General features: G+C 51.4%; 4 protein-coding genes across 8 annotated transcripts in view; 2 read left to right on the forward strand and 2 right to left on the reverse strand.

Annotated features, from left to right (window-relative positions):
* Positions 1-7,804, forward strand: part of MTF1 (metal regulatory transcription factor 1) — a 38,186-nt gene extending 30,382 nt beyond the window's left edge. The window contains exons 10-11 of one of the 3 annotated variants that reach the window (XM_029230620.1): positions 2,799-2,862; positions 4,235-5,791. In XM_029230620.1, coding sequence (XP_029086453.1) covers positions 2,799-2,862; positions 4,235-4,662 — 492 coding nt within the window. In that variant the 3' untranslated portion in view covers positions 4,663-5,791. Of the gene's footprint in view, positions 1-882; positions 2,087-2,798; positions 2,863-4,234 lie in introns of those variants that run through there. The other 2 variants (XM_029230622.1, XM_029230623.1) reach the window with 2 other exon arrangements.
* A 2,299-nt stretch (positions 7,805-10,103) lies between these two features.
* On the reverse strand, positions 10,104-11,774 carry CUNH1orf122 (chromosome unknown C1orf122 homolog). The gene is made up of 3 exons (XM_029230884.1): positions 11,121-11,774; positions 10,828-11,029; positions 10,104-10,580 (listed from the first exon to the last, which is right to left on the reverse strand). The coding sequence occupies exons 1-3, from the start codon at positions 11,153-11,155 to the stop codon at positions 10,485-10,487; spliced, it is 333 nt and encodes a 110-aa protein (XP_029086717.1). The 5' UTR covers positions 11,156-11,774; the 3' UTR covers positions 10,104-10,484.
* On the forward strand, positions 11,287-15,266 carry YRDC (yrdC N6-threonylcarbamoyltransferase domain containing). Its single transcript, XM_029230883.1, has 5 exons — positions 11,287-11,772; positions 12,317-12,431; positions 12,554-12,673; positions 13,897-14,039; positions 14,341-15,266. Exons 1-5 carry the CDS (start codon positions 11,381-11,383, stop codon positions 14,408-14,410), a joined length of 840 nt encoding a protein of 279 aa, XP_029086716.1. The 5' UTR covers positions 11,287-11,380; the 3' UTR covers positions 14,411-15,266.
* Positions 15,267-16,015: 749 nt separating this feature from the next.
* Positions 16,016-21,967, reverse strand: MANEAL (mannosidase endo-alpha like). Of its 3 annotated transcripts, none has more exons than XM_029230879.1 (4): positions 21,353-21,902; positions 20,046-20,155; positions 18,663-18,739; positions 16,016-17,555 (listed from the first exon to the last, which is right to left on the reverse strand). In XM_029230879.1, the coding sequence occupies exons 1-4, from the start codon at positions 21,900-21,902 to the stop codon at positions 16,919-16,921; spliced, it is 1,374 nt and encodes a 457-aa protein (XP_029086712.1). In that variant the 3' UTR covers positions 16,016-16,918. The 3 variants fall into 3 exon arrangements, with proteins under 3 accessions (XP_029086712.1, XP_029086713.1, XP_029086714.1); XM_029230880.1 differs by having other exon boundaries at positions 16,026-17,278; positions 21,353-21,967; XM_029230881.1 differs by lacking the exons at positions 18,663-18,739; positions 21,353-21,902 and having other exon boundaries at positions 16,919-17,555; positions 20,046-20,116.
* Between the last annotated feature and the right edge of the window lie 1,120 nt (positions 21,968-23,087).

Genomic DNA, 23,087 nt, shown 5'->3' on the forward strand with positions numbered 1-23,087 from the left:
TCCATACACTTCCTGCTCCCTGCCCCCGCCAGCCTAGTTTTCCCTTTTACTAACATCTTGCATCAGTGTGGTACATTTGTTATAATTGGTGAATTAATATCGATGCATTACTATTAACTAAAGTTCATAGTTTACCTTAGGGTTCACTCTTGGTATAGTATGGTTCTGTGGGTTTTGACAAATGCATGATGTCATATATCTACCATTACAGTATCCAGAATAGCTTCACCACCCTAAAAATCTCCTCTGCTTCACTTCTTCATCCCATCTCCCTCTCCCCCTCTCCCTAAGCAACCACTGATCTTTTTATTGTCTCTATATGTCTGTATCTCTAGATGTCACTCACCATGCTAAGTACTTTTTAATGATTTAATCACCACAGGCCTAGGAAGTAGATAATGATTTTACCAGTGCAGAGCTGAGGCCCAGAGAAGTTAATTGACTAGCCCAAGGTCACACAGCTTACAAGTGGCGAAGCACAGACAGACCAATCCCAGAGCCCATGCTCTTGACTGCTACATCGTGCTGCCAGATGAGGGGTTTAGAGACTAAAGGCTTGTTAGTTGGGCATACAGGTCAGGTGAGCCTTGAAGTATGAGTAGGATTTAGATGGATAAAAGGATATACTAAGTGGGAGAAAGTCTGGGTGGATGTATGATGCAATCAAACAAACTGGAAAGGTAGGTTAGAGCTAAATAGTGAGTACTCAAATTCCATAAATGGGGTGGGTGCCAACCACCTCTGCAGGCAGCCTAGTTCCAGTCTCAGGTGGCCAGAGTCACTGGAAGGGTCTTTTCAGCATTATGACCCAATCAATCTGCCTCCATGTATTTGGGTTTTCTGGTTGGTACTGTTGTTTTCATTATTCAAAATTATTTTCAGGGACTTCCCCGGCGGTCCAGTGGTGAAGACTCCGTGCTTCCGCTGCAGGGGGCGCGGGTTCAGTCCCTGGTCGGGGAGCTAAGATCCCGCATGCTGTGCGGCGAGGCCAAAAAAAAAAAAACAAAAGAAAATTATTTTCATTATTTTTATTGTTCATATATTTGCTGATGGCTATGTACAGAAAGTGATCGTACTTTCTCATGATAGTGGTATTTTTTTCTTTTTTCTTCCAGTTTTATTGAGATATAATTGACATACAGCAGTGTATAAGTTTAAGGTGTACAGCACAATGACACAAGTTTTGTGAGCATCCATCATCTCATACAGACACAGAATTAAAGAAATAGAAAAAAATGTGTGCGTGTGATGAGAACTTTTAGGATTTACTCTTCTAACAACTTTCATATTAACCTACAGCAGTGTTAATCTATGTTTATCACATTGCTCATTACATCCCTAGTACTTCTTTATAACTGGAAATTTGGATCTTTCGACTGCCCTCATCCAATTCCCCCTCTCCCCACCCTACCCCTGCCTCTGCTAACCACATATCTGATCTCTTTTTCAATGAATTTGTTTGTTTGTTTTGAAGTATGATTGACCTACCTCTGTTAGTTCCTGCTACACGACATAGTGATATTTCTGTACATTTCAAAATGATCACCATGTTAAGTCTAGTTACGATATGTCACCATCCTAAGATTTACATACTTATTGACTGTATTCCCCGCGCTGTACATTTCCTACCCATGACTCATTTATTTTGCAACTGGATTTTTGCACTTCTTACTCTCCTTCACCTATTTCCCTCCTCCCCTCTGGCAACCACATGCCTCCATGTAGTTTTTAATCTTCTTTTCCTGGATCTGCCCTGGGGAACTGCATGGAACAGCTCATTCCTTTTCCACCCAATTCATTTTCATGTATTTAAGTATGGGTCTCATTTCTCCATCATTATTTTATAGTGTCCTCTCCTATAACTTAGCCAGAAGCTTTCACGTTCCTCCTAGACTCATCTTAGAGGCACTTTTTTTTCCTTAAAAGGATGAAAGATAAAGCCCTTCTTAATATAAGACTTGAAGAAAGCAGAAACCCTATAGCCAGTTGAATCGGAAGTGTAATAAAGTGAGGGGTGATTTCTGGGCATGACCCGATAGTCCTACTTGGTAATCATATAAATAGCTAGTGTTTGCTGAATGCTCACGGTGTGCCCCGGGCTCCACACACATCATCTCATTTCATCCTTTTGGGGGCCTTTGGGAGAGTCTTTGGTTGGCGTCCCTGTTTTTACAGATGAGGAAACTGCGACTCTAAGAGGTTAAATTACTTGCCTGACCTCAACAACTAAGTGGCCGAGCTTGGACTTGAATCCATGTGTGACTGAGTCCAGGGCCTACCCTTGAGCACGTGCCCCATGCAGCTTACAGCACACTGCCCAGGGCCTTCACAGGAGGTCTTCTGCCTGTGAGAGGGAGTCTTAGCCTGTTCTTAGCATGCAGCTTAGTCCTTGAGGGGAAAAAAGAACTTTCCAGTCTCATGGAAGTATTGGGGGTTGGCAGGGAGTGGAGGGCTTAGAGGGGACGCTAGCCCTGGGGCTCCGTCTGAGAAGACCATCCACGTGAGAAAAGCAACCTTGGAGGAGCCTTTGGGTGCACAGAACCTACTGGATTAGGCAGCTGGGAGACAGCCAAGGAGTAGGGAGAGGACAAAGCCGGCTACATTTTCAGCACTGAATGTCAAACAGTGCAGTGACCTCATGTCAGAGCACAAACAAAAACATCGCTCAGTACAAAAATCCCTGAACACGGAGGGGTTTCTGTCCTCTTGGATGACCATTACAACTGGGGAGGCTTTAGGCCCTTGGAGATCTGCCATATCTGAGTAGCCATAAATGTGATTTTTTTTTTTTTTTCCAGCAGCAAGCATCTAAAGTTGAGAAGGTGTACTTTACCACGGCAGTACCAGTAGCCAGTAGCACAGGTATGAGATTCTGTGTTAGCTTTAAAAGGATGGCAACTCTCTGGGCCCCTTGAGGCACAGTTAGTTAATTGTTGCTTTGCCCGGGATTCAGACATTTTTTAAATTAAATTGATCACATTTGTATTATTAGAGTATTTAATATTCTTACAACTATTGAAAGTTACTGGACTTACAGCATAAATACCACATTTAACATTCTTTAACTAGTAACGGTTCTTTCCCTTTCAGATATAGCCTTTAGGGAGTTCCCTGGTGGTCCAGTGGTTAGGACTCTGTGCTTCCACTGCAGGGGGCCTGGGATCGATCGCTGGTCGGGGATCTAAGATCCTGCAAGCCACACTGCACGGCCAAAAAAATAAAATAATAAAAAAAACAGATATAGGCTTTAATGTAGCCAGAAAAAAGTCTACATCACAGTTAATGCTAAAGAGAGCAGCTGTTAATTCACTGGACTCTTCTAATTACAGTAATGAAGAAACAGCATCTGGGTCAGAGACTCTTATAGGGCTAAAGGGTCCTCTCTCTCAAACTCTTTGTTTTATAGATTAAGAAACTCAGGCCCTGAAAGATTAAATGAGTCCCCCAAATTCATAAGTGAGTTTGTGGCAAAGCCAAAGCACTAGTTCTTGGGCCTCCTGACTCCCTCCTATTCTGTTCTCTTAGCCCCTTGGTCTCTAGCTCTTTTGAGACATACAAAGCCTGTGTGAATTCAGAGTGTGCATCTGCACAACACACATATGCAAAAGAGAAGGAATGTGCGTGCACACAAGGCTGGCTGTGTGTCTGAGACGGGGCTGCGAAGGTGAGCGCGGGATGTCCTAAAGGAGGTCAGAGCCTCTGGGGCAGGCGGGACTAAATGGCCTGGTACAGTGTGGAATAGCTCTGCACACAGCAGCTGCCCTTGGGCCATCCCTGAGGTATAAACGTGCTGCAAACACTGCCTGGAGACGCTAGGAGAGGAGGGCAGTGAGCTGGGTGCTCAGAAGTAAGAGTAAGTTCTCCAGAAGAGTTTAGGGAGAAAGAAGAGCCCCTGAGCCCAGAGCTATGAAGAACGTGCAGGAAAAGGGAGGCATCCACCGTGGCTGGCGTGGAGGGTGCCTGCGAGAGGGGCCGGAAATGAAGCTGGAAATACAGGGTGCATCTAGATGGTGTGTGGCTTTTCTGTCTTGGAGGGGATGGGGAGTGTCAGAGCCTTCTTACTTGAGGAGGAACGTGGTCCAGTTTAAAGCAGAACCAACCCTGGAGCATGGCACGGCATCCACCCTTTCCGTCGTTCCCGCCTCCGTGGTGCTGAGCTAGTCCTACACCCTCCTGTCCTTCTTGCCCTTGCCCTGCGGCTACTTGAAGAGCAGTCTTTCTCGCCCTCTCGCAGGGAGCGCAGTACAGCAGATTGGCCTCAGCGTCCCTGTGATCATCATCAAGCAAGAGGAGGCCTGTCAGTGTCAGTGTGCGTGCCGGGACTCCGCCAAGGAGCGGGCGGCCGGCAGGAGGAAGGGCTGTCCTTCCCCTCCCGCTCCAGCGCTGAGCGCCCAGCCTCCTGATGAGCCCAGCCTGAAGCTACCACCGCAGACTTTTTCCCCGCCCCCGATCCCCCTGTCGTCCTCCGCCGCCTCCTCTTCCTGTGAGCAAAGCAGACAAGCAGTGACTCCTTCAGACCCTCAGACAGAAACGTTACGTGCCATGGATATGTCAGAGTTTCTGTCCCTCCAGAACCTGGACACGCCGTCTAATCTGATTCCCATTGAAGCACTACTGCAGGAGGAGGAGGAGATGGGCCTGACCAGCAGCTTCTCCAAATGAAAGGCCCGGCCGGATGTGCTCACCTCCGGGAACAGAGGCCGAACAGGAGGCAGAAGGTGCGATGCCTACCATCGTGGGGCCAGCAGTTTGAAGGAGGAAGAAATCTACTGTTTGAAATCCTCACCTTTCAGACATATTTTCTTTATTCATATCCCAGGAGCATCCATTTTTAAGGAACTGATCTTTGGAGAAAAACAAACAAAAACGGAACAAAACAAAAAAAAAAGCTAAGTTATAAATGAACTGTTTGGCTGCACTGTATGTCACTTTCGCTTATTGTCATGTGAACTTGGAAATTAAGGTTACCCGTATGCATAAAAATTCTAAATGAAAGGGTGTGGTTTCCATCAATCTGATGCTGCCCATCACTTGCACTGGGGTCTTTGTAGTCCGGGCAGTAGCGTTCAGTGTGTCGGGTGTTGCTGCTCCTGTGTCTTTTGAGTCTGAGGCTGAACCTTGCTTGGAAGGCCAGACCCTCACTCCATCAGAGAGGGAAGTGGCAAAGGCAGGCCAGACAGCCGTGAGCTGCACAGGGATCACGTGAGATGGTTTCATTGTCTGCGCTTGGTGTTGGTGGAGCTCAGGGTGACTATGGCAGGTGTCATCCTGCAGCCCAAAGGGGCAGCTGAAAGCCTGGCCCGAGGCCGTGGGGACGGTCCGCTTCCGCAGGGACCCCAGGCAAGTTGTTGACTGCTCTCTGTCCATGACACATGTGCAGAACAGGCTCTAGTGATGTGATCACAGTCTTTGCCTTCGGGTTCTCTCTTTCTCCGTTGGTTGCCAGGGCTTGCAGATCACAGTGATCTTTTCTCGGGGAACATCCCTGCTTTGTCCTAGAGTGGACATGTGGTTTATGGCCAGTCGCTGGCTGGTGGTCTGCCTTCCTTGAAGGGCATCTTCTTCCTCAGAGCAGAAGAGCTGCATTTTGCCGATCAGAAGGTGCAGCTTTACAGGAGTTCTGTTCAGGCGGCGTGTCATCGGCAGGCCGGGTGTCCTGGTTCCGGGTTCCAGCCAGGCCTTTGGTTGCCCCTCCCATCTCCGCCTCTCACCCCTCTGGATTTTGCATACAGCCTAGTACAGTGCAAAGAAGGATGTGACTTGCTCAGCTTAGTCATATGATTTCTAAACAAAAAACAAAAAAAGAAAGAAAAAAACACAAAGCGATGATCTTCTACTCAGGGTAAAACAAAAAAATTCCCCTTCCACCAAAAAGCCTGAAATGTTGCAATAAGTTATCTCATTTGGAATGTTTCATTAAGTTGTATTATAGGAAAAAAATTTTTTTTGATTTGTGTATAGAATTATATCCATCTCTCTGCCTTTGGCTCTGAGTCAGTCATTGCCTCTTAAAATAAAACATAAAATACAATCCACACTAAAATGGAAAGCTTCTCTTAACTGCCTATGTCAGTGTAGTCATGAGTGCTCCCCCCACTCACTGAGCTCAGAAACTAGGCATGGCCCAATGTCCAGACTGGGCCTCTGCCTCCCAAGGGCCCCTTCCCTGCCTTGAGCGAGGGGCAGGGTGCCACAAACAGGGCTGCCCTTCTGAGTCAACGATGTCGGGCAGAAAGCAGCCGTAACTTGCCTTCCTTTCGCAGTCCCTAAGGTGGAGAGATCTGTCACTCTCCTGTTCTCTGCGCCATTACTCAGGGCCAGCCAAGACAGTATCCAGAGCAGATCATCTACCTGGGAGCCAGAGGCCCTGCCTTTAACAGGATGTTCAGGGGCAGATTTGGAGAAGAGGGCAGTGGTGGTAAATGTTACTGCCATGAGGAGAAATGGGCTTACCTACAAGCAGCTGGTGGTTTCTCATTGCAGGAGTCTAGTCACAAGAATCGGGGTTTTTTTGACCCTCTGCACTCTCCTGTCCAAAAGGCTGGTGGGTTCTGGCGGCCACTGGCCTCAGCAGAAGTTGATAAGGCAGGAGGAACCTTCTATTACCGCAGTGGTTCATCTTCCTGGAAAACCAGCTGCTGAGCATGGGTTGTTCTTGGCCGTCTCCGGGCCTTGCACCCATAGGAAGGTTTGCGGTAGGACCCTGGCTGTTTTCTCCACACCTTCCGAGATAGAGAGCAGCATGTGGGTCCCAAATGACCTCCCCACGTGCCCGTCCTAGGCTCACTTGAGATTCGGTTCCCTGGGAGCTGAGGTGGAAAGCAGGAGCCTAGGGAAGGCCGTCGGAAGTGCCATGGTTGAAATATTGCTTCCCTCCGGCCAGCCCAGGCTGTGCTTGTGTTGGGGGTCCACCCAGGTCAGTGGCTTTTCTGCTCCAAAGATCAGGGGTGATGAAGAAACTGTGTTTGGGCTGACAGATTTTCCTAGTTGAAGTATCTGCCTTTTGAGGGTACTAGAGATTACAAGGGGGACCATCAGATCCAATCAGCTTTTGAAAACATCAAGAATGTGCTTAAAATGCTAGTGAGTGGTTGTGAAGAGTACGTTTACTCCACAGGATAGGCAGTCTCTCCTTTCCTTCTTCTTCTAGCACTCTTCCCCGCCCCTGTCCCTTCTATCAGCCTGGCCCCTAGTGTCAAGGATCTTGGAGAAGAGAGGGCGCTGGCTAAAGTGGAGCCACAAAGAGCCTTCATGGAGAGTGGTTTTCAAACCCACGAATGAACCTAGGGTGAGGCTAGGGAAGGTGTGCAGACTTCAGGTAAAATCACGCCTTTTTTCTTCCCATGGTAACCTTAATCATTTTTACCCTGTAGATTGAGACTTCCAGCTCCCACTAGCATCTCCAGTTATACTGCCCCTTTACAGAATGCTAGTCAGCCTAGGGAATTGTGGAGTTCACGGGCCTGGCAGGTGGCAGGAAACTTTGGCTGGCACCGCCAAACTGCCTTAGTGAATTTGGTCCTTCCCAGGCAGGTGGGTGAGGCATTGAGGGAAAGTGGCCCTGCCTTTCCTGGCAGTATGGCCAACCTCGTGGGGGTATCACTAGTTTGATGACAGGAATTGGTGTCATTCATTGAATTCCACCCCTACCCCTCCGCCCTCGCAGAAGGAGATCATGGTACAAAGTCCAGGAGGGGCTTAAGGTGTGAAGGCTTCTCTGGGCAGAAGCAAGGGACTTCTCTTCACCACCTCTGGGAGAGTCAGTAGATTGGAGAGTTTACTTTCAGGGTCAAGGCAGCGGACTGATGGGGATAATGGGTGGGTGGGTTTTCCTGAGAGACTTTGTATAATGTGCTGAATGTGTCCAGAGGGACAAGTTTGCAGAACCTCATATTGGTATATTAAAGAAATAATAAAAAAGCACTTTACGTTATTTTATCTTTAACCCAATTGCTGCAATTTCTTTCGTGTGTGTGTGTGTATACACACACACACATATATACTTTCCACAAAGTTTTATTTTTTGCTCAGAAAAAGTTAAATTGAGGTGTGAAAAGAAAAGCACTTACCTTGGTGCAATATGTGTAGCTTGATGGTTGTTGTCCCATGTGGCCCTGGCCTGGCTGCGTTTTTCCACTCCATCAGCCCTGTGCCGTGAGGCTGTCCATAGGGAAACACTATTATGCATTCTCAGCAACTGCTCAATCTATGCAAGCCTTCCCTGTGTGCCCAAGGGCGCCCCCTCAGGCTCTCTGAAGAACTGCTGCGGGTCCTGTTTTCTGCTGTTGAGGCCCTTTTTCATCACTTCTTCTTGGTCCCTTGCCATCTTTTCCCCCTTCTTCACCATTACAAAGTGATGCCTGAAAGGAAGAAACTGGTTGTTCCTAGGTAGACACCTGGCACCTTCTAGACTTTTATATTTGTAATCACGTTCATTGTTCTTAATCCTAAAGACTTCTCCAGAGTCACTGAAACCATTGATTTGTGGAACTGCAACAGTATTGCTAATGAGTTTACAATTTTCCTATACCACCAATCAGAAATATGTTTGGGGAAGGTTGTGGCAGTCGTGGGTGGGGCCGGAGGGGGGGGGGAACAACATGAGCCATTTCCATACTGCTCCCCCTACCGCCCCTGTTGGCTCTTTAAGCAAAAGCCTCCAGCCCTCATTGAATCCAGTAAACAAAGCTGTTAATAATCTGCTTTATCAACTTTCTTCCTTTCCCCTCACTCCCCTCTCCTCCTCCCCATTTTATCTTCAATTCTCAGGCTACTAAAGAACTGAGTTTTAAAATATACTTCAGCCAAAGCAGAAAGATTTCCATAGATCCAATATGCAAATGGTTCTGCTGTGACATAGATCCGAAATTGACCATTCCTAAGTACTGGGGAGGGGAGAGGCAACAAAACTGAATCATGCATATTTCTGATTGGGAGTCAGTTTAGCCCGTTTCCTCTGGCATAGGTTGGGGGCGAGGCTAGAGGAAGGGTCCCCTGTCTCTTCTCACACCCTTTGGGGAAGCTGATGATCACTGTTTGGGCATTTCTCATTGTTACTCCTGTTCAAGAGAGGGCTTCTCAGTCTGCACTGAGAAATGCAAATTAAACTGGATCTTTATGTCTGTGTGTACATAGTACAAGCTTTTTTACTGGAAGCAAAGTTTAAAACCACACACTGCCCTTTTGGTGGTGTGCCTGCTGGGCCCCAAATTGGGTGATGATGTCGTGTCACTTTCTCAGCTCAATGCAGGTTCTACTTTTTCTTACGGGGAAATTTTTCATAAAACCTTTTTCTTTTTTTCCACCAAAACCCAGGGGTGTTTTCTGCAATATTCTTATTATCCTTATACTGGTGCCAAGTCAGAGAGGCCTCTCTTGCCCTTTTCCCCCGTGTCCTCAGGCCTCCCCAGGGCGCTCTTTGACTCAACAGTCTACATCCTTTGTTGTGTTTTGGAGAATGTGCGGGTGGGGAGGGGTCAGAGTTCAAGGTAGCTGTTCTCTTTCCCCGTAAACTCCTAGTCCCTGTTTGGGGAAGGTGGTTGGAAACAGGTTTTTGCTGACTCTCTGGCTCAGGTCTTCTGGCCAGGAGAAGCAAGACCCACGAGAGCCTTCTTTTTTTTGACACACACTAGTCATTGGCCAGAGGTCTTGGTTAAATCCCAAATAGTTTTATTTGGATTATGTAAAAGCCTATCAAATTTATTTAAGTGTGAAACATGGGAACAACAGACTTCCACTGAGCGATATGAAAACGTTACAGGTTCAGTACTTCCAAAGGAAGAAACCTCCAAACCCAAAAAAGAATAAATATGAATTTGTATTTTTGAAGAATGTGAAATAATGGTGTTTGCTTAATTGCTCATTTTGTATAAACTTAATATTGTACTTTAAAATATCTGCTAAGAAGTGAAAATTTAACTTTTTGGAATTGAAAAAGCAATATTAAATACTAATGAAATCCTAATTAAATGCTTATTTAAATCTGGTAGTATCTGTGGCATTTCTTCCCAGCCCTACCCATGGTTGACAATTTTCAACCACTTCACCCCTCCCCAGCCATCAGAGTTTTAGAGAGGGGACAGAAAGGAAAGGTCGGTCACCAGGAGAGTCTGCAGGTTTCCTTTTAATCAAGGCTCTGCTAAAAGTGTTTTGTGGGGCTAGGAGCCCCCAAAGCATGAAATGGACATGTAACACGACCTGGATCCCCCAAAGCAGGCCAAACCACTCTGGCGAGCACTGCTGGTCTGCCCAAATCTGGGTAATCAGACTGGGTATTCGTTGGCTACATTTCAGAGCTCAGCACTGCCTTCAGCCAGGATGAAGTGGGAGTGAACCCAGCTGCTAGCAGAGCTGCCACCCCGGCTGAGAGCCAAGTACCAGCCACTGCCAGTGAAGACTGGCCCCTTTATTGAAAGGGAGTTGTTCACAGTCCAGCTACCAGCCCTGGGGAGGGAGAGAAGTCAGGGCGCCCGGCTCGGGGATGGTCAGGGCTCCATAGCTCCATCGCCGGCATCCTTTGGAAAGCCACCTCTGGCGGAGACAGCTGTCTGGGAGGGTGCTCCAGGTTTGGCTGAGACGTTCTGATTGGAACAGAAGAAAGAAAAAAAGTGAGGCTGGGAGGAAAGACCTTGGATTAGGCCCTGCAAGAGATGGCCACTTGGCATCTGGATAGCACTTAACTTTTTCAAAGCCTCTCGCCCAACTGAAAGGCAGTGGGGGATAAAGCGGTGGGGACACTCTTCCACCCTCCAGGGGAAGCCAGAACTTAGCAAGTGCGGCCAGTGGGCAGTCCCCACCTCCCAGGCCCAGCCCGGGGTGGGCACTGACCCCGCCACCAGCCGGCTCCGGGCGCCGGCGGCCCAGCTGCCGCAGCATCTCCTCGCAGGCGGCGATGGTGTCCAGGAGCTGCCGCTGCCGCTGCTCCACCGCATCCAGCAGCTGCTGGGCGCGCTCATCCCGGGGCGGCTGCGGGGGTGGCCTCCCGCCGAGCCCCAGCCCCGCCTTCCCACGGTCCACGCCGGCAGCCTCCCTGCCCGGGAGAGAGCGAGACAGACGGTCAGGGCCGGCGCTTGCGCGGGGTCAGAGCCCCTTTCCCCCCGCCCCAACGGGCCCCCTCTCACCCCCGTGACCAGTCTGAGCCCGGGCCCCATTCCATCTCCGCCTGCGCGGCCCGACCACCGCCCCCCTTTCGGCCGCCCCCCCTCCCCAGCCCTGCGCTAAGGCTCCGCAAAGCTGCGCCCCGCCCCGTCCCCACCGGTCTCCTTCAATCCTCCTGGGGGTCGCGGTCCCTTTAAGTTGCCCAGCACGGTGGTGGGGCGGAGCCTCCCAGACCGGAAGATGACTGGGCGCGTCACTTCCTCCCGGAAGCAGGCCTGGGCGGATGTCTCCGGCGGGTCCGTGCACGGGGCTGAGGGCCGCGGTGGCTGCCAGCATAGGGTTGAGCGAGGGGCCGGCGGGCTCCGCCCGGAGCGGACGCCTTCTCCGTCCGCCGAGCCCCGCTCCGGCGGCGCCGGGGGCCCGGCTGTTCCGGCTCCCGGGGAGCGGGGCCGTGCGGGCCGCAAACCCGGAGCGCGCCGGCTGGACTGAGGCGCTGCGGGCCGCCGTGGCCGAGCTGCGCGCCGGCGCCGTGGTGGCCGTCCCCACCGATACGCTGTACGGCCTGGCCTGCTCGGCGAGCTGCTCGGAGGCACTGGGCGTCGTGTACCGCGTCAAGGGCCGCAGCGAGACCAAGCCGCTGGCCGTGTGCCTGGGCCGCGTGGCCGACGTCTACAGGTGAGGACGCCCCGACCCGGCCCTGTTGGGGGCGGCACCGCGGGAGGGGTTTCCGGTGACAGGCTTGGGAGACTGAGGCGCGGAGAGCGGGAGGGGCTTGTCCAGGCTCACCCGGGAATCCGGAACTGGAAACGTGTATGGAGCGCTTAGCGTCTGCCAGGCCTTGAACGAGATCGGGGGCGCAGCGATGAACGAGGCAGGCGGGGTCCCTATTCTTCTGGCGTTTTTGTGGTAATGGGCGGGGGGGGGGACGCCCACGGTTTAAGAAAAAAGGGGGACCACGGTAGCTTAAGTTAGTAGGGAGTGCTTTGAAGAAAGTAAAACGTGGAGCGTGAAAGCGGTGCAGCTGTTGTAGCCTGCGGGTCCAAGCCTGGGGCGGTCCTCTGGAGCCCTGCTTTCTGCTCAAGCTCTTGGGGGTGAACAGGGAAGACAGGCGGATCCCATTGTAGTCCCTCGGGTCACCTTTCCTAAATCTGCCTAGAGTCTGGAATAGGACCGGCGGTGCCTTTCATTTGGTTGGATTTGTGTCCCCTCTGTTTCCCAGGTACTGCCGTGTGAGAGTACCTGAGGGGCTCCTGAACGACCTGCTGCCAGGACCAGTGACCCTGGTGATGGAACGCTCGGAGGAGCTCAACAAGGACCTGAACCCCTTCACTCCTGTGAGTCAGATTTTCTCTTGTGTCCCCAGACTTCCGCCGTTTGGCTTTCGCTAGGATCCAGGCCAGAGCCATCTCCCACCCCTTCAACCTTCCTGATGATCCCCTTTCTCTTTGCCTCATAGCTTGTAGGCATCCGGATTCCTGACCACGCCTTCATGCAGGACTTGGCCCAGGTGTTTGGGGGACCGCTTGCTCTCACCAGCGCCAACCTCAGCTCCCAGACCAGCTCTCTGAATGTTGAGGTGAGTTACCCAGTCCTCCCCCCGGAAATGTCACCAGGCCACAGTTTCCTCTGAACCAGAGGGACTGATGGTTCACTGGAATTGCCTGGCAGGGGAGCTGCCCTTTTGGTCTGATGGTGGGAAGTCTGCCTAGGTGGCCGGGGTGGGGGAATACAGAATGATCTCGGAAAAGGTTTATTTTAAAGTTTGAGAGGCGAGGGGGAGAATTGGTGTTGTTTTCCTACTGTCTTTTTAACAGTAAGAGACATCATAAGTACATGTTTTTCTCATTCTGTTGGGATGGCAGTCGTTGGAGAATACAGTTGGGTGATAAGCCTTCACAACTTCCTGTAAAGAAAGTTAAGACTCTGAAAAGTTAAATCACTTATCCCAGGGACTCCTGGTCCTGTTCTCTTACCTCTGTCACAAGCCAGGTCAAAGAAGGGATCACCCACGGGAATTCCCTGGCCATCCAGTGGTTAGGATTCCGCGCTTTCATTGCCGAGGGCCCAGGTTCAATCCCTAGTCGGGGAACTAAGATCCTGGAAGCCGCACAGCGTGGCCAAAAAAAAAAAAAAAAGACAGAAAGGATCGTCCTAATCCTGTCTCGGCTGAGTAGCTTAGAATGAATGAGGACACAAAGAAATTTGACTGAGCATACTTCTTTTCTCCTTACTGGTCTTAAATGCAGAACATAGCAAAGTGATTTTACTTTCATAGTAAAGTGTTTCCATGCCCAGACGTAGAGAGTGGGTTCAGGGGCTTTGGAAAGTGAGATCCCAGCACCCCTTCTTATTCTCAGGCTTTACTTGATCCTGGTGGCTATATCCTAGGCATTGGTGATGGGGATTCTTACCTTTTTGGCAAGCAGCTTACCTATCCAGCACAGTAACTGGTATTTATGATCCCCCATCCCAAATTCCCAGGCCTAACTGCCACTGCAGTGCCTTCATGTGGGGTGAGGGTGGAGAGTGGTGCTCTGGCTCAGTTAACAATTCAGTCCACAGTTCTGAAGGGGAACTCCTTTCCATAGCCCAAGGATTGAGTGCCAATGGCGTGCAGTTGCAGAGTCCCCCCCATTTCTCCTGCCCTGATCCAGAGTTTAAATGAGGTTCCTTACCCTGCTTAGAGGAAGATGCCTGCTGTTTTAGAGCTGTGTGATCTCTGTCTTAGGTGCCCTGTGTGCGGTATGACATTGCAGATGCCAGAGGTGGTGTCCATGCTCTTCCTCTCCCTCTTCTCAGGAATTTCAGGACCTCTGGCCTCGCTTGTCCTTGGTCATTGATGGGGGACCAATTGGGGACGACCAGAGCCCCGAGTGTCGACTAGGCTCAACTGTGGTTGACTTGTCTGTGCCTGGAGAGTTTGGCATCATTCGTCCGGGTTGGTGAGTCTCTTTGCTGTGGCACAGGGATAGGATTTGAGGGAGGTTGGGAGATGCAAACAAAAAAAGGTGGTCACTCCTATCTTGCCCTGAGGGGAGCGGGCAGGTTTGGAGATGTGGTGGGTGGAGTGGAACTCAGTTTGCTGGTGTTTGCTGGCTTTTTCAGGATTCAAAAGGATTCATCAAGGGTTTGATGAACAGAGCATAGTATGATCGAAGAGTTTAGAGGTCCCTGATCTCCAGAATCTGGTGGGCTCGGGGCTTTGAGAAGTCAAACCCTAACTGTCCTCCATTTCCTCCCCAGTGCCCTAGAAAGTACTTCGGCCATCCTCCAGAAGTATGGGCTGCTCCCCTTACGTGGATCCTGCTTGTGAAACTCCAGAGGAGGGAGGGCCCAAGGACTGGTGCTGGACACTATGTGTCCGACTGCTGGTGGTTGGCGAGGCCTCATTGGCAGAGGCCGCTGGGGCTACAGTGTTACTAGTCTGACCTTTTAAGGCAAAGTTTCTTTCTGAACGCTACAGACCAGGCCTCAGAAGCTGCTGGTTAAGCCTCACACCTGGTTGGGGAGGTTATATTTATTTATAATTTCATATATGAGCCAAAAGCTGAATAGAGGTTTTAAGAGTATTCCGAGGATGGCCTTTTTCTGATAAGTTGTTTCTTTTTTTGATCTTTGAAAAATAAATAACAGATTTGGAATCTAGTGAGAGCTTCTCTGGTGGGTAGTGGCACTTAAGGTCCAAATCAACTAACACATTGGTTGGTGCTTTTCAAAAGTCTCAAGTGACCAAGTGCATGAGTTTTATGCTTCTGAAGCTGGAACCAGTTTAGGATAAAAATAAAAACTGTAGAGCCATCGACCAAACACTGCTTCCTCTGAACCAGGGGGCTGGTTCTTTGCTGTAATTGCCTGGCGGAGAGTCACCATTTTGGTCTAATGGTGGGAAGTAAGCTCAGCTGGCACAGGGGTTGGGGGTGGGGTCCAAATTAAGGAATATTGGAAAATAAATCTCTACTGTCCTGTCCAGCCACTTTTTTCTTATTTATTCGTAATACAAATGATAATGAATTATACCTACAACACCTTTATGTAAATGCAGTGTCTACTCGGCAGCCTTTATCTTTATTCATATGTGTACAAGTGTTAAAAACATACTCACTGTTGGGCATTTGAACTTTGTTTTTTCTTTAATAGAAAAAGTGCTGTTAAACATCTTTGTGAATGTTTTATTTTCCTTCTTTTGAATTACTTCCTTGGGGTAGGATTACTGGGTCCAAGTGTATGGCCATTTTCTTGGCTCTTGATAGAGGTTAGCCTTCAAAAGAACTGAATCAAGTTGCATTGCCATCAGCAGTGTGTGAGAATTACTGCCCCTGCCCCCCGGGTCTGGCCATACTTTTACTATTTTTAAAAATATGCATGTGTGAACTGAAGCCTCAGTGTCACTCCCTTGTAAATTATTCCAGGTCATCATCTAGCCCTTTTCACCTGTCCCTGCCTGCCTTGGTTTCCCCAACTGAGTCACAGCAAGGGGACCAGGCCTGCCCCATCCGTTGGTGGGATTTAGTACCTGTTAACCTAACTAGAGCTGGGAGTCCTTGTGACCAGTAGGGCTCACTTCCTCCCCTCTCCCCTCACACCCCAGTTCTCAGAACTAGGATTCAGTCTGAGCCCATAAACTTCTCAATACTGTCGTTTCCAATGCACATATTTTCAAGTAGATCCTAAGAATTTTGCCAAGAGGGTGTCCCAAGGCCTGCTTTGAGGGTCCCTGCAATTAGCATATTTCTTTATTTGTAAATAAGCACTGGTTTGTTAAATATTCCCTCTAGAAATCTTGTTGAAACTAATTTCTTAAGCAAACTCGACTCTTCGTTGTGCTAACACTGTAGCCAGCCCATCCCATATGTCAATTGTCACAGAATCTGAGGAGTTAAGAGTTTGTGGTCCTGAAGGGATCAGAAGGAAAGCTGATTTGAGAATAGGAACAACAAGTCATTTTTAATACAAATCACAGTCGCACTGAAAATGGCTCTAGTGAGTGGGCCTCATTCAGTTCAGGCAGCTAAAGGGAGGGGGGTGTCCTAGTCCTCCCCCTGGAGCTAAATGTTTACCTAGGAAAACGGAGGCTCTGGAGTGCAGAGGTATTTTCTTCGAGGAAAAAGAACTGAACTCCCAGCACTGGGCAAAACAGCAAAAAGGAAAAACTTACAGCTGTGCTTAGGCACTAGCTACAAGGCCACACCAAATTAGGAAAGCAGGCTCCTGTAAGCTTCGGAAGACAGGAGCCATTCCTGGTCAAGTTTTCCCCCAGCACCTGGCACGCGGTAAGGTGCTCGCAGAGTATGTGTTGAATGAACGTGTGAATGCTCAGGATTATTTCCTGATAATTGGGTTCGGGAATCTACTGGGAAGAGCTTAAACTGAGAATGTTCCCTTTTAGAAAGTCTTAAATGTGGTTCCCTAACTTGGGGAAGACAGATGACGTGGGAAGGAGGCCTGGAGAGGACGCAGGTTGGCAGAGAGCAGGGTGCATGCTAGCCCAGAGCCCTGACACCCTTCTAAGTCCAGTGACTTGGCGACTCCAGAACACGAACCAGCTGAGTTCCAAGCTAGAAGGGATTGTCCTTAAAGTGTTCTGACTGAGGATGTGGAGCTGCCTTGGGCTAAGCCCAGCCACCGGCCAGCCCCTGGGGTTCCCTCTCTGGAACACCACCTAGTTTCCTATCCCTGCAGGGCACTCTGGCACCCACCTGCCTCAGAAGCACTCAGCCGCTGACTTGGGAGCGAGTGCCCACAACCTCAGCCGAGCCCCACGTGGTGACATCTTCCAGTGAGGCTGGGACGTCAGCACCTCCCGCCCCTGCCTGCAGGCCCCTCACATCAGCCACTGCTCCTTCTCTTTGATGAAGTGCTCCGCCCAGCGGCGCGTCAGCTCTAGGTACAGGCTGGGCTGGTGAGGCAGGTAGTCCAGATACAGCCGAGTCGGCGTCTTCTTGGGAATGGCCTTCTCAATCTGGGTGCCCTCGTGCCACTCGTTGAAGGAGGTGATGGAGACGATCTCGGGCCTCACGGTCAGGGCTGCCTGCAGGGCCGTCTCATAGTACTTGCCGTTGACCCTGTTCCGCGTACTGTGGTTGTTCCAGGGCCGGATGCTGGTGTCAATGTAGCCAGGCCCCACGCTGGGAATGAACATGAGGTTGTTGGCATCGCAAAAGTTCTTCACAGCTTTCCAGTTCTGATGGGAGGAGCCGAAGGAGAAACCATTGGAGGCAAAGTAGGTGTACATGCCATCAAATCCGGCGGCCAGGATGTCATGGGTGTGGCCCTCCTCCACCAGCAGCGCTATGAAGACCCCATCGTAGGGGGTGTTGCGGATTGAGTGGGGCCCGTTCAGTGTCAGGAGGTGGGCCCAGGCCTCAGGGGATGTCAGGTAGGAGTCATAGATATAAAAGAGTGGGAGGCTCTTACCCATGCTGTTCTTATAGCGGTAAAATGCACCATGGGAGCCATACCTGAGGAGCAGGAGGAAGAAAAGGCTGAGCCAGTAGCCTAAGAGCAAAGAAGCCAGCACAGCCGGGGGGCTGGCCATGAGTGAAATCTTTCCTGATGTCCAAGCACGATTTTGAATCCAGTTGGACTCCACAGTTGGACTCATCATGCCTCTAAGCAAGAACCCAGTTCCCTCCCACCCTCCCCCGAGCCTTGTCATTCCTCTATTTAAGGCTCACTTCCCTGCCCCAGGCCGAGCCACCACCATCTTCTATCTGGACTGTACCGACAGCCACCTAAATGGTCTCCAGGCTCCCACTTCCACCTCCCTATAACCCAGTCTCTTTTTAAAGCGTAAATCAGATCTGACTGCTCCTTACTGAGACCAGCAAGGCCCCACCTACTTGATCTGGCCCTGCCCACCTGCTATTCCTGCCATTCCTGCTATTACCCCATCTATCGCTTCACTCAGGCTACACTGGCTGCCGTCAAGCTTGTCCCATCAGACGGCCTTTGGATCTGACAGCCCTCTGCCTGGAGTTTTCTGCCTGCCCCAGATCTCTGCAGAGCTGACTCTTCCTTTAGGTGCTGGCTTGCATGTCACCTCAGAGAAGCTCACTGGACCACCCATTCTAAAGTTGTTTCTTGGGCACACTCTTAACACCCTGCTTTATTCTGTTATTACTTCTTCATAGTATGGATCGCCATTTGATCTGTCATCTATAACCGCTATCTGCTCACTGCACACCCGCCCGAGGATGTAAACTTTGGTAGCCCTACCCACTGCTGTACAACTGGGACGTAGGACAGTGCCTCGACACCTGAAGGCACTCAATAAATATTTTTTGAATGAATGATATATGCAAGCCATTTGCAAGCCACTTTCCACATATATTAGCTCATGTTAACTCTCACAAGACTCAAAGGTTAAGAGGACTGCCTCTGATCACAGAATGGAGGCCGCAGAACCAGAATTCAAACCCAGGTTGCTGTCTCCAAGCCCAGTACTCTTTTACTCTTTTTAGATGCTGGGGACACGGGCATTCTGCCCTTTTGTCTCTTGACCTGCGCCTTCTAGCCCTACCCCCATTTAGATCCCCACCAAAATCCAGGTCCCAGAGCAGCCTTACGTGTCAATGATATACTTGATGTTGTCATGCAGAGTGATGTCATCTCGGCCCTTGTAGGGTTGGATGTGGAAGGCCACCTGCCACAAACAGGAGATATTGGTCAGGTGAGTATCTGTCCAGAGGCCACAACCCATAAGGCTCGTGCTTCAACTATGGGTTGGAGAAGAGGCTGAGTTCAGGAGAGGCCTGGCAGTCACGGGCACAGTGTAAATAAAAGCAACCACTGCCCTCAGGGCCCGAAAAACAGGGGTGAGTTTTCCCACCTCCCACAGCAGGGCCTCTGGGAATCATTCTGATGGGCTGTTGCAGGCTGGCCAATAGGTTTCAACTTACGTGCCAGCTCCCAGTGGTTGGCACTAGCTGCCTGAAACTATGGGAAGACGTGTCCATAGGAAAACGTGCCATGATCTGTTTAATGTGCCAGTGATGGGCTCAGGAACAGCAGTGGGGCTCGTTTTCATCGTTTTTCTTCTTTTGCCACACACAGGTAAGGGCAGTGACTTACTTGATTGGTAAAAGTAACTGGCCAGCTCCATCCTTCCTCTTGAAAGAGAGCCTGCCTGATGAGAGCACGTGTTGTGCTTTACTCCTTGAGGCCCAGCACTGCCTCCCACTAGGGAGTTGAGGCTGGAGTTCAGTCTGTGGGCCTATTTGGCCCTTGCCTGCCCTCTCTCCAGGATCAGGGTCTCCAACCTAACCTCTATCACCATGATATTAATTTAGTCTGCCATTTATCCTATATTTTTCCCAAAAATTTTTTTCAGAACTCAAAAAATAAGAGTGACATAGGCACCTAGAGAAATGGTACAGATGAACCGGTTTGCAGGGCAGAAATAGAGACACAGATGTAGAGAACAAACGTATGGACACCAAGGGGGGAAAGTGGCGGGGTGGTGGTGGTGGGATGAATTGGGAGATTGGGATTGACATATATACACTAATATGTATCAAATAGATAACTGGGCTTCCCTGGTGGCGCAGTGGTTGAGAGTCCGCCTGCCAATGCAGGGGACACGGGTTCGTGCCCCGGTCCGGGAAGATCCCCACATGCCGTGGAGCGGCTGGGCCCGTGAGCCATGGCCGCTGAGCCTGCGCGTCTGGAGCCTGTGCTCCGCGACGGGAGAGGCCACAACAGTGAGAGGCCCGCGTACCACAAAAAAAAAAGATAACTAAGAAGAACCTGCTCTATAAAAAATAAAATTCAAAAAAAGAAGTGACATAGGCATTATTTATTAGACCCCTACCCCCAACACCACACTTGCTACGTATTTGCATACCTGGGCTAACGCCAAGAACTTTGGTAGAGGCAGTATCCCTGTGGGCGGAGGAGGGGACATCTCCAGAATCGGCCAGAGAGCATTTGACATCTTCTTGGAGACTCACCTGGATGTTGTACTGATGGGCAGTGTCCAGAATGGTGGGCACCAGGTCATCTGAGGGTTCCCCATTATCATCAGCCATGCCAGGTGGGTACCAGGACAGGACCAGGACGCCTGAGACACAACACAGAGGCTACTTCAGAGACACACAGTACCCCACAACAGAGAATTCCTTCCTCACAAACCATCTCCAACTGCAGGATGGTTTCTGAATGAAACCTTGAGGGAGACTCCTGCCAGGTTCTCTTCTTGCAGATCAGATCCCTGAGCTGTGAGTCCTGGAGCTGTCCAAGCCCGCGGTGCTGAAGCTCAGTGACTGCAGGAACCCTAATGTGCCAGGCCAGGAAGGAGCCGGGAGCCTCGGCAGCCTCTGGCCTGCATTAGCAAGTAGTTAAACAAAGGGAAACGGGTGGACAATGACACACCCACCTGGAAGGCACAGTCCTGTCTCTGGGGGAGAGGAGCACCTCTGAGGTCCCTCAGGGAGAGGAGCCCTGAGCAGAGGTCATTTTACCCTTCCCGTGGGAAATAACATTTGTCTCAACTGTCTGCCCCTCTAGATGGTAGAATCTTGAGGGATGGCCTCTGTGCTATTTATCTGTGAATACTTCCCACCACTGTCTCTGGCATTCGATTTTCCCACCACACATTAACCATTTCCAGAGAAATTGAAATGTACTGTAAAATCCAGCAGAATTCAGTGACAAAATCTGAAATAAGTCAGCCTCCCCACCCCAGCCTGCCTACAGGGGGGCTTCTTTTCAAGCAGAGTACTTGAAAAGCTCCCAGGCCCCTTACAGCAAATAGAGCAGGGTCCATCATACAACGTGGGCAAACTTTCCTTTCTGCAAACAGCAAACTCAGGAAAGGCTGCTGCCCTACCCTGTGCCTAGTGTGAAAGCAGAGGCCATCCCAGGCACTACTGCTCTGAACCCCAGACTCCTGCGGGGCCAGGGCACCCAGGCCTCACTTAACCCAAACCAAGAAGCCCAATAGACTGCCCTCCTCTCCTCGCTCTCCCTACCTGGGACAGCCCTGGTGCAAACGCCTTCCACTGGCCCTCCCAGCAGCTCTGCTCTAGGAAAGGGCCCTGGAATGGTAGGGGGTCAGAAGGCAGAGGTGGAGGAGTCTGAAAACTAGGAGATGGGGGCGGGGTCTCCTGGTGAGCACGGGATGAGAGTTCTAGAAGAGAAGAGGTAGAAGCCAGGCTGAGTGGGACCAACGGCCCCGTGATAGGAGCAGTGGAAGTTGGGGTGTGGGAACGAAGAAAGGCGAGGCTGGGGGCCCAGCGACGGGGGAGGGGGAGCTCACCGATGGCGGCTTCCTTCAGCTGGGTCATGTGCTCCCGCAGCACGTCGGGGTCCCGGGAGCTGTAGGGCCCCAGCTCCGGGTAGAAGCTGGAGCCCAAGTCTTCGGGGGGGCTGTGGCGGCCGCGGGGGTAGCTGGCCGAGATCTTGGGGTCCCAGTGCGGCACCATGACGTGGTCCCAGTGAATGTAGTGGCCCTCGCGCCGCGGGCTCCCGTACCACGAGTAGTAGAAGGCGTGCAGGTCCGAGTAGACGCGCAGACTCTGCCCGGGGGCGGGCTCGGCCTCCGCTGGGGCCGGGCCCGGGGAGCTGCCCGGGCCCGCGGTGCGGGGCGGAGGCGGCGACGGCGGCGGCGCGGCGGGGGCGGCCGGGGCCCGGGCGGCCGGCGCGGGGCCCCCTTCGGGGCGTCGCTCAAAGGGCGCCAGCTCCAGGCCGGGGCCCAGCGCCGGGAGTCCGTCCGGAGCCTTGAGCGTGCGCAGGCCCATGAGAGTGCCGAAAGCGAAGAGCAGCACCAAGAACAGCGCGATGCAGGCGCGGCGCCGCCGCCGGGCCATGGCGGCCCCCGCGCTCTCCGCGTCCCGCCCGGCTACCTCCCGGCGCGCCGCGCCATGGCTGCCCGCCCGGCTCCCGCGCGTCGCGCAGCCCGCGCGCGTCCCAGGGAGACGGCGACTCCGAGCGCCGAGCGCGGCGTGGGCGGCTCCCTGCCTCTCCCCCGCAGTGCGGGCGGGCCCGGCACACAGAGAGTGCAGGCGGCGCAGACCAACTGGTCGCGAGCCGCGGGGGGAGTGGACGGGGAGAGCTACGAGATACCGGGCCAAAGGAGCAGGGGCCAAAGTCAAGGCGCGTGGCTCGCGGAGGATCTGTCGCCTTTCAGCCCGGGGCAGCGGCGAAGGAGCCCGCTGGGGGAAAGGGAATGCCCTCCTCCCGCAACCCAGGAGAAGGTCCAAGCGGTGGCGCTGGAGGGCGTGGGAGCATAGGGCAGGGTGGGGAAGAAAGCCGTGTCTGTGGCTGTCCCTCTCTCCAACGACCTCCTTCCCCGTTAGGAGTCAGACACTACAGACACTGGCTAGAGTGGGAGGATGAGGGAGACCGTGACTTGCGCAAGGTCACATGGACTGGGCCTAAGTCCAAGGATCAGGACCGTCTCCTCGCCAGAGCTCTTGTCACTGTCCAGCCTGCCTGCTCTCGGGCCAGTTGTCCCAAGCTCTCTGTCCTTGGACAACCTCCTATAGTCAGTGAGGACTAAATAAGATGGCTACCATGAAGCAGTTTTTACAGGGCCTAACAAAATTAGCACTCAACACTTGCTCGAAGTTCCTTCTGGACTCTGAGCTCCAGAGAGCCGGCGCTGGGTCACCTTTACCTTTTTAGATTCCAAGAGCTTGGAAAACAGGATGTGACACTCAGTGCCCAGGGTTGCTTGTGGAGTGAATAACAGACTCTGATGTGATATTCTAGAGACAATGTTAAGTTTTTCACTCAACACTGATTAAGTTCCTACTCTGCGTTACTCATTATTTGACTCATTAAGAAAAAGTTTTGTTTATCGTCTGCCTCCTTCTCTGGTCCATGAAGACAACAATTCTGTTTCATCAGCCACTATATCTGCACTGTCTAAAACAGGGCTTGGCACACTGGGAGGCGCCAGATTCTCATTTCTTAAGTAAATGAATTGTCGGAAACTCAGGAAGAGGAGCAATGTGGGAAATGTGGGTAGGTTTGGAGCCCAGGAAAGTACA

Source organism: Monodon monoceros, unplaced genomic scaffold (assembly GCF_005190385.1).
Source record: "Monodon monoceros isolate NGI ecotype Baffin Bay Population unplaced genomic scaffold, NGI_Narwhal_1 Super_Scaffold_18, whole genome shotgun sequence".
NCBI lineage: Eukaryota > Metazoa > Chordata > Mammalia > Artiodactyla > Monodontidae > Monodon > Monodon monoceros.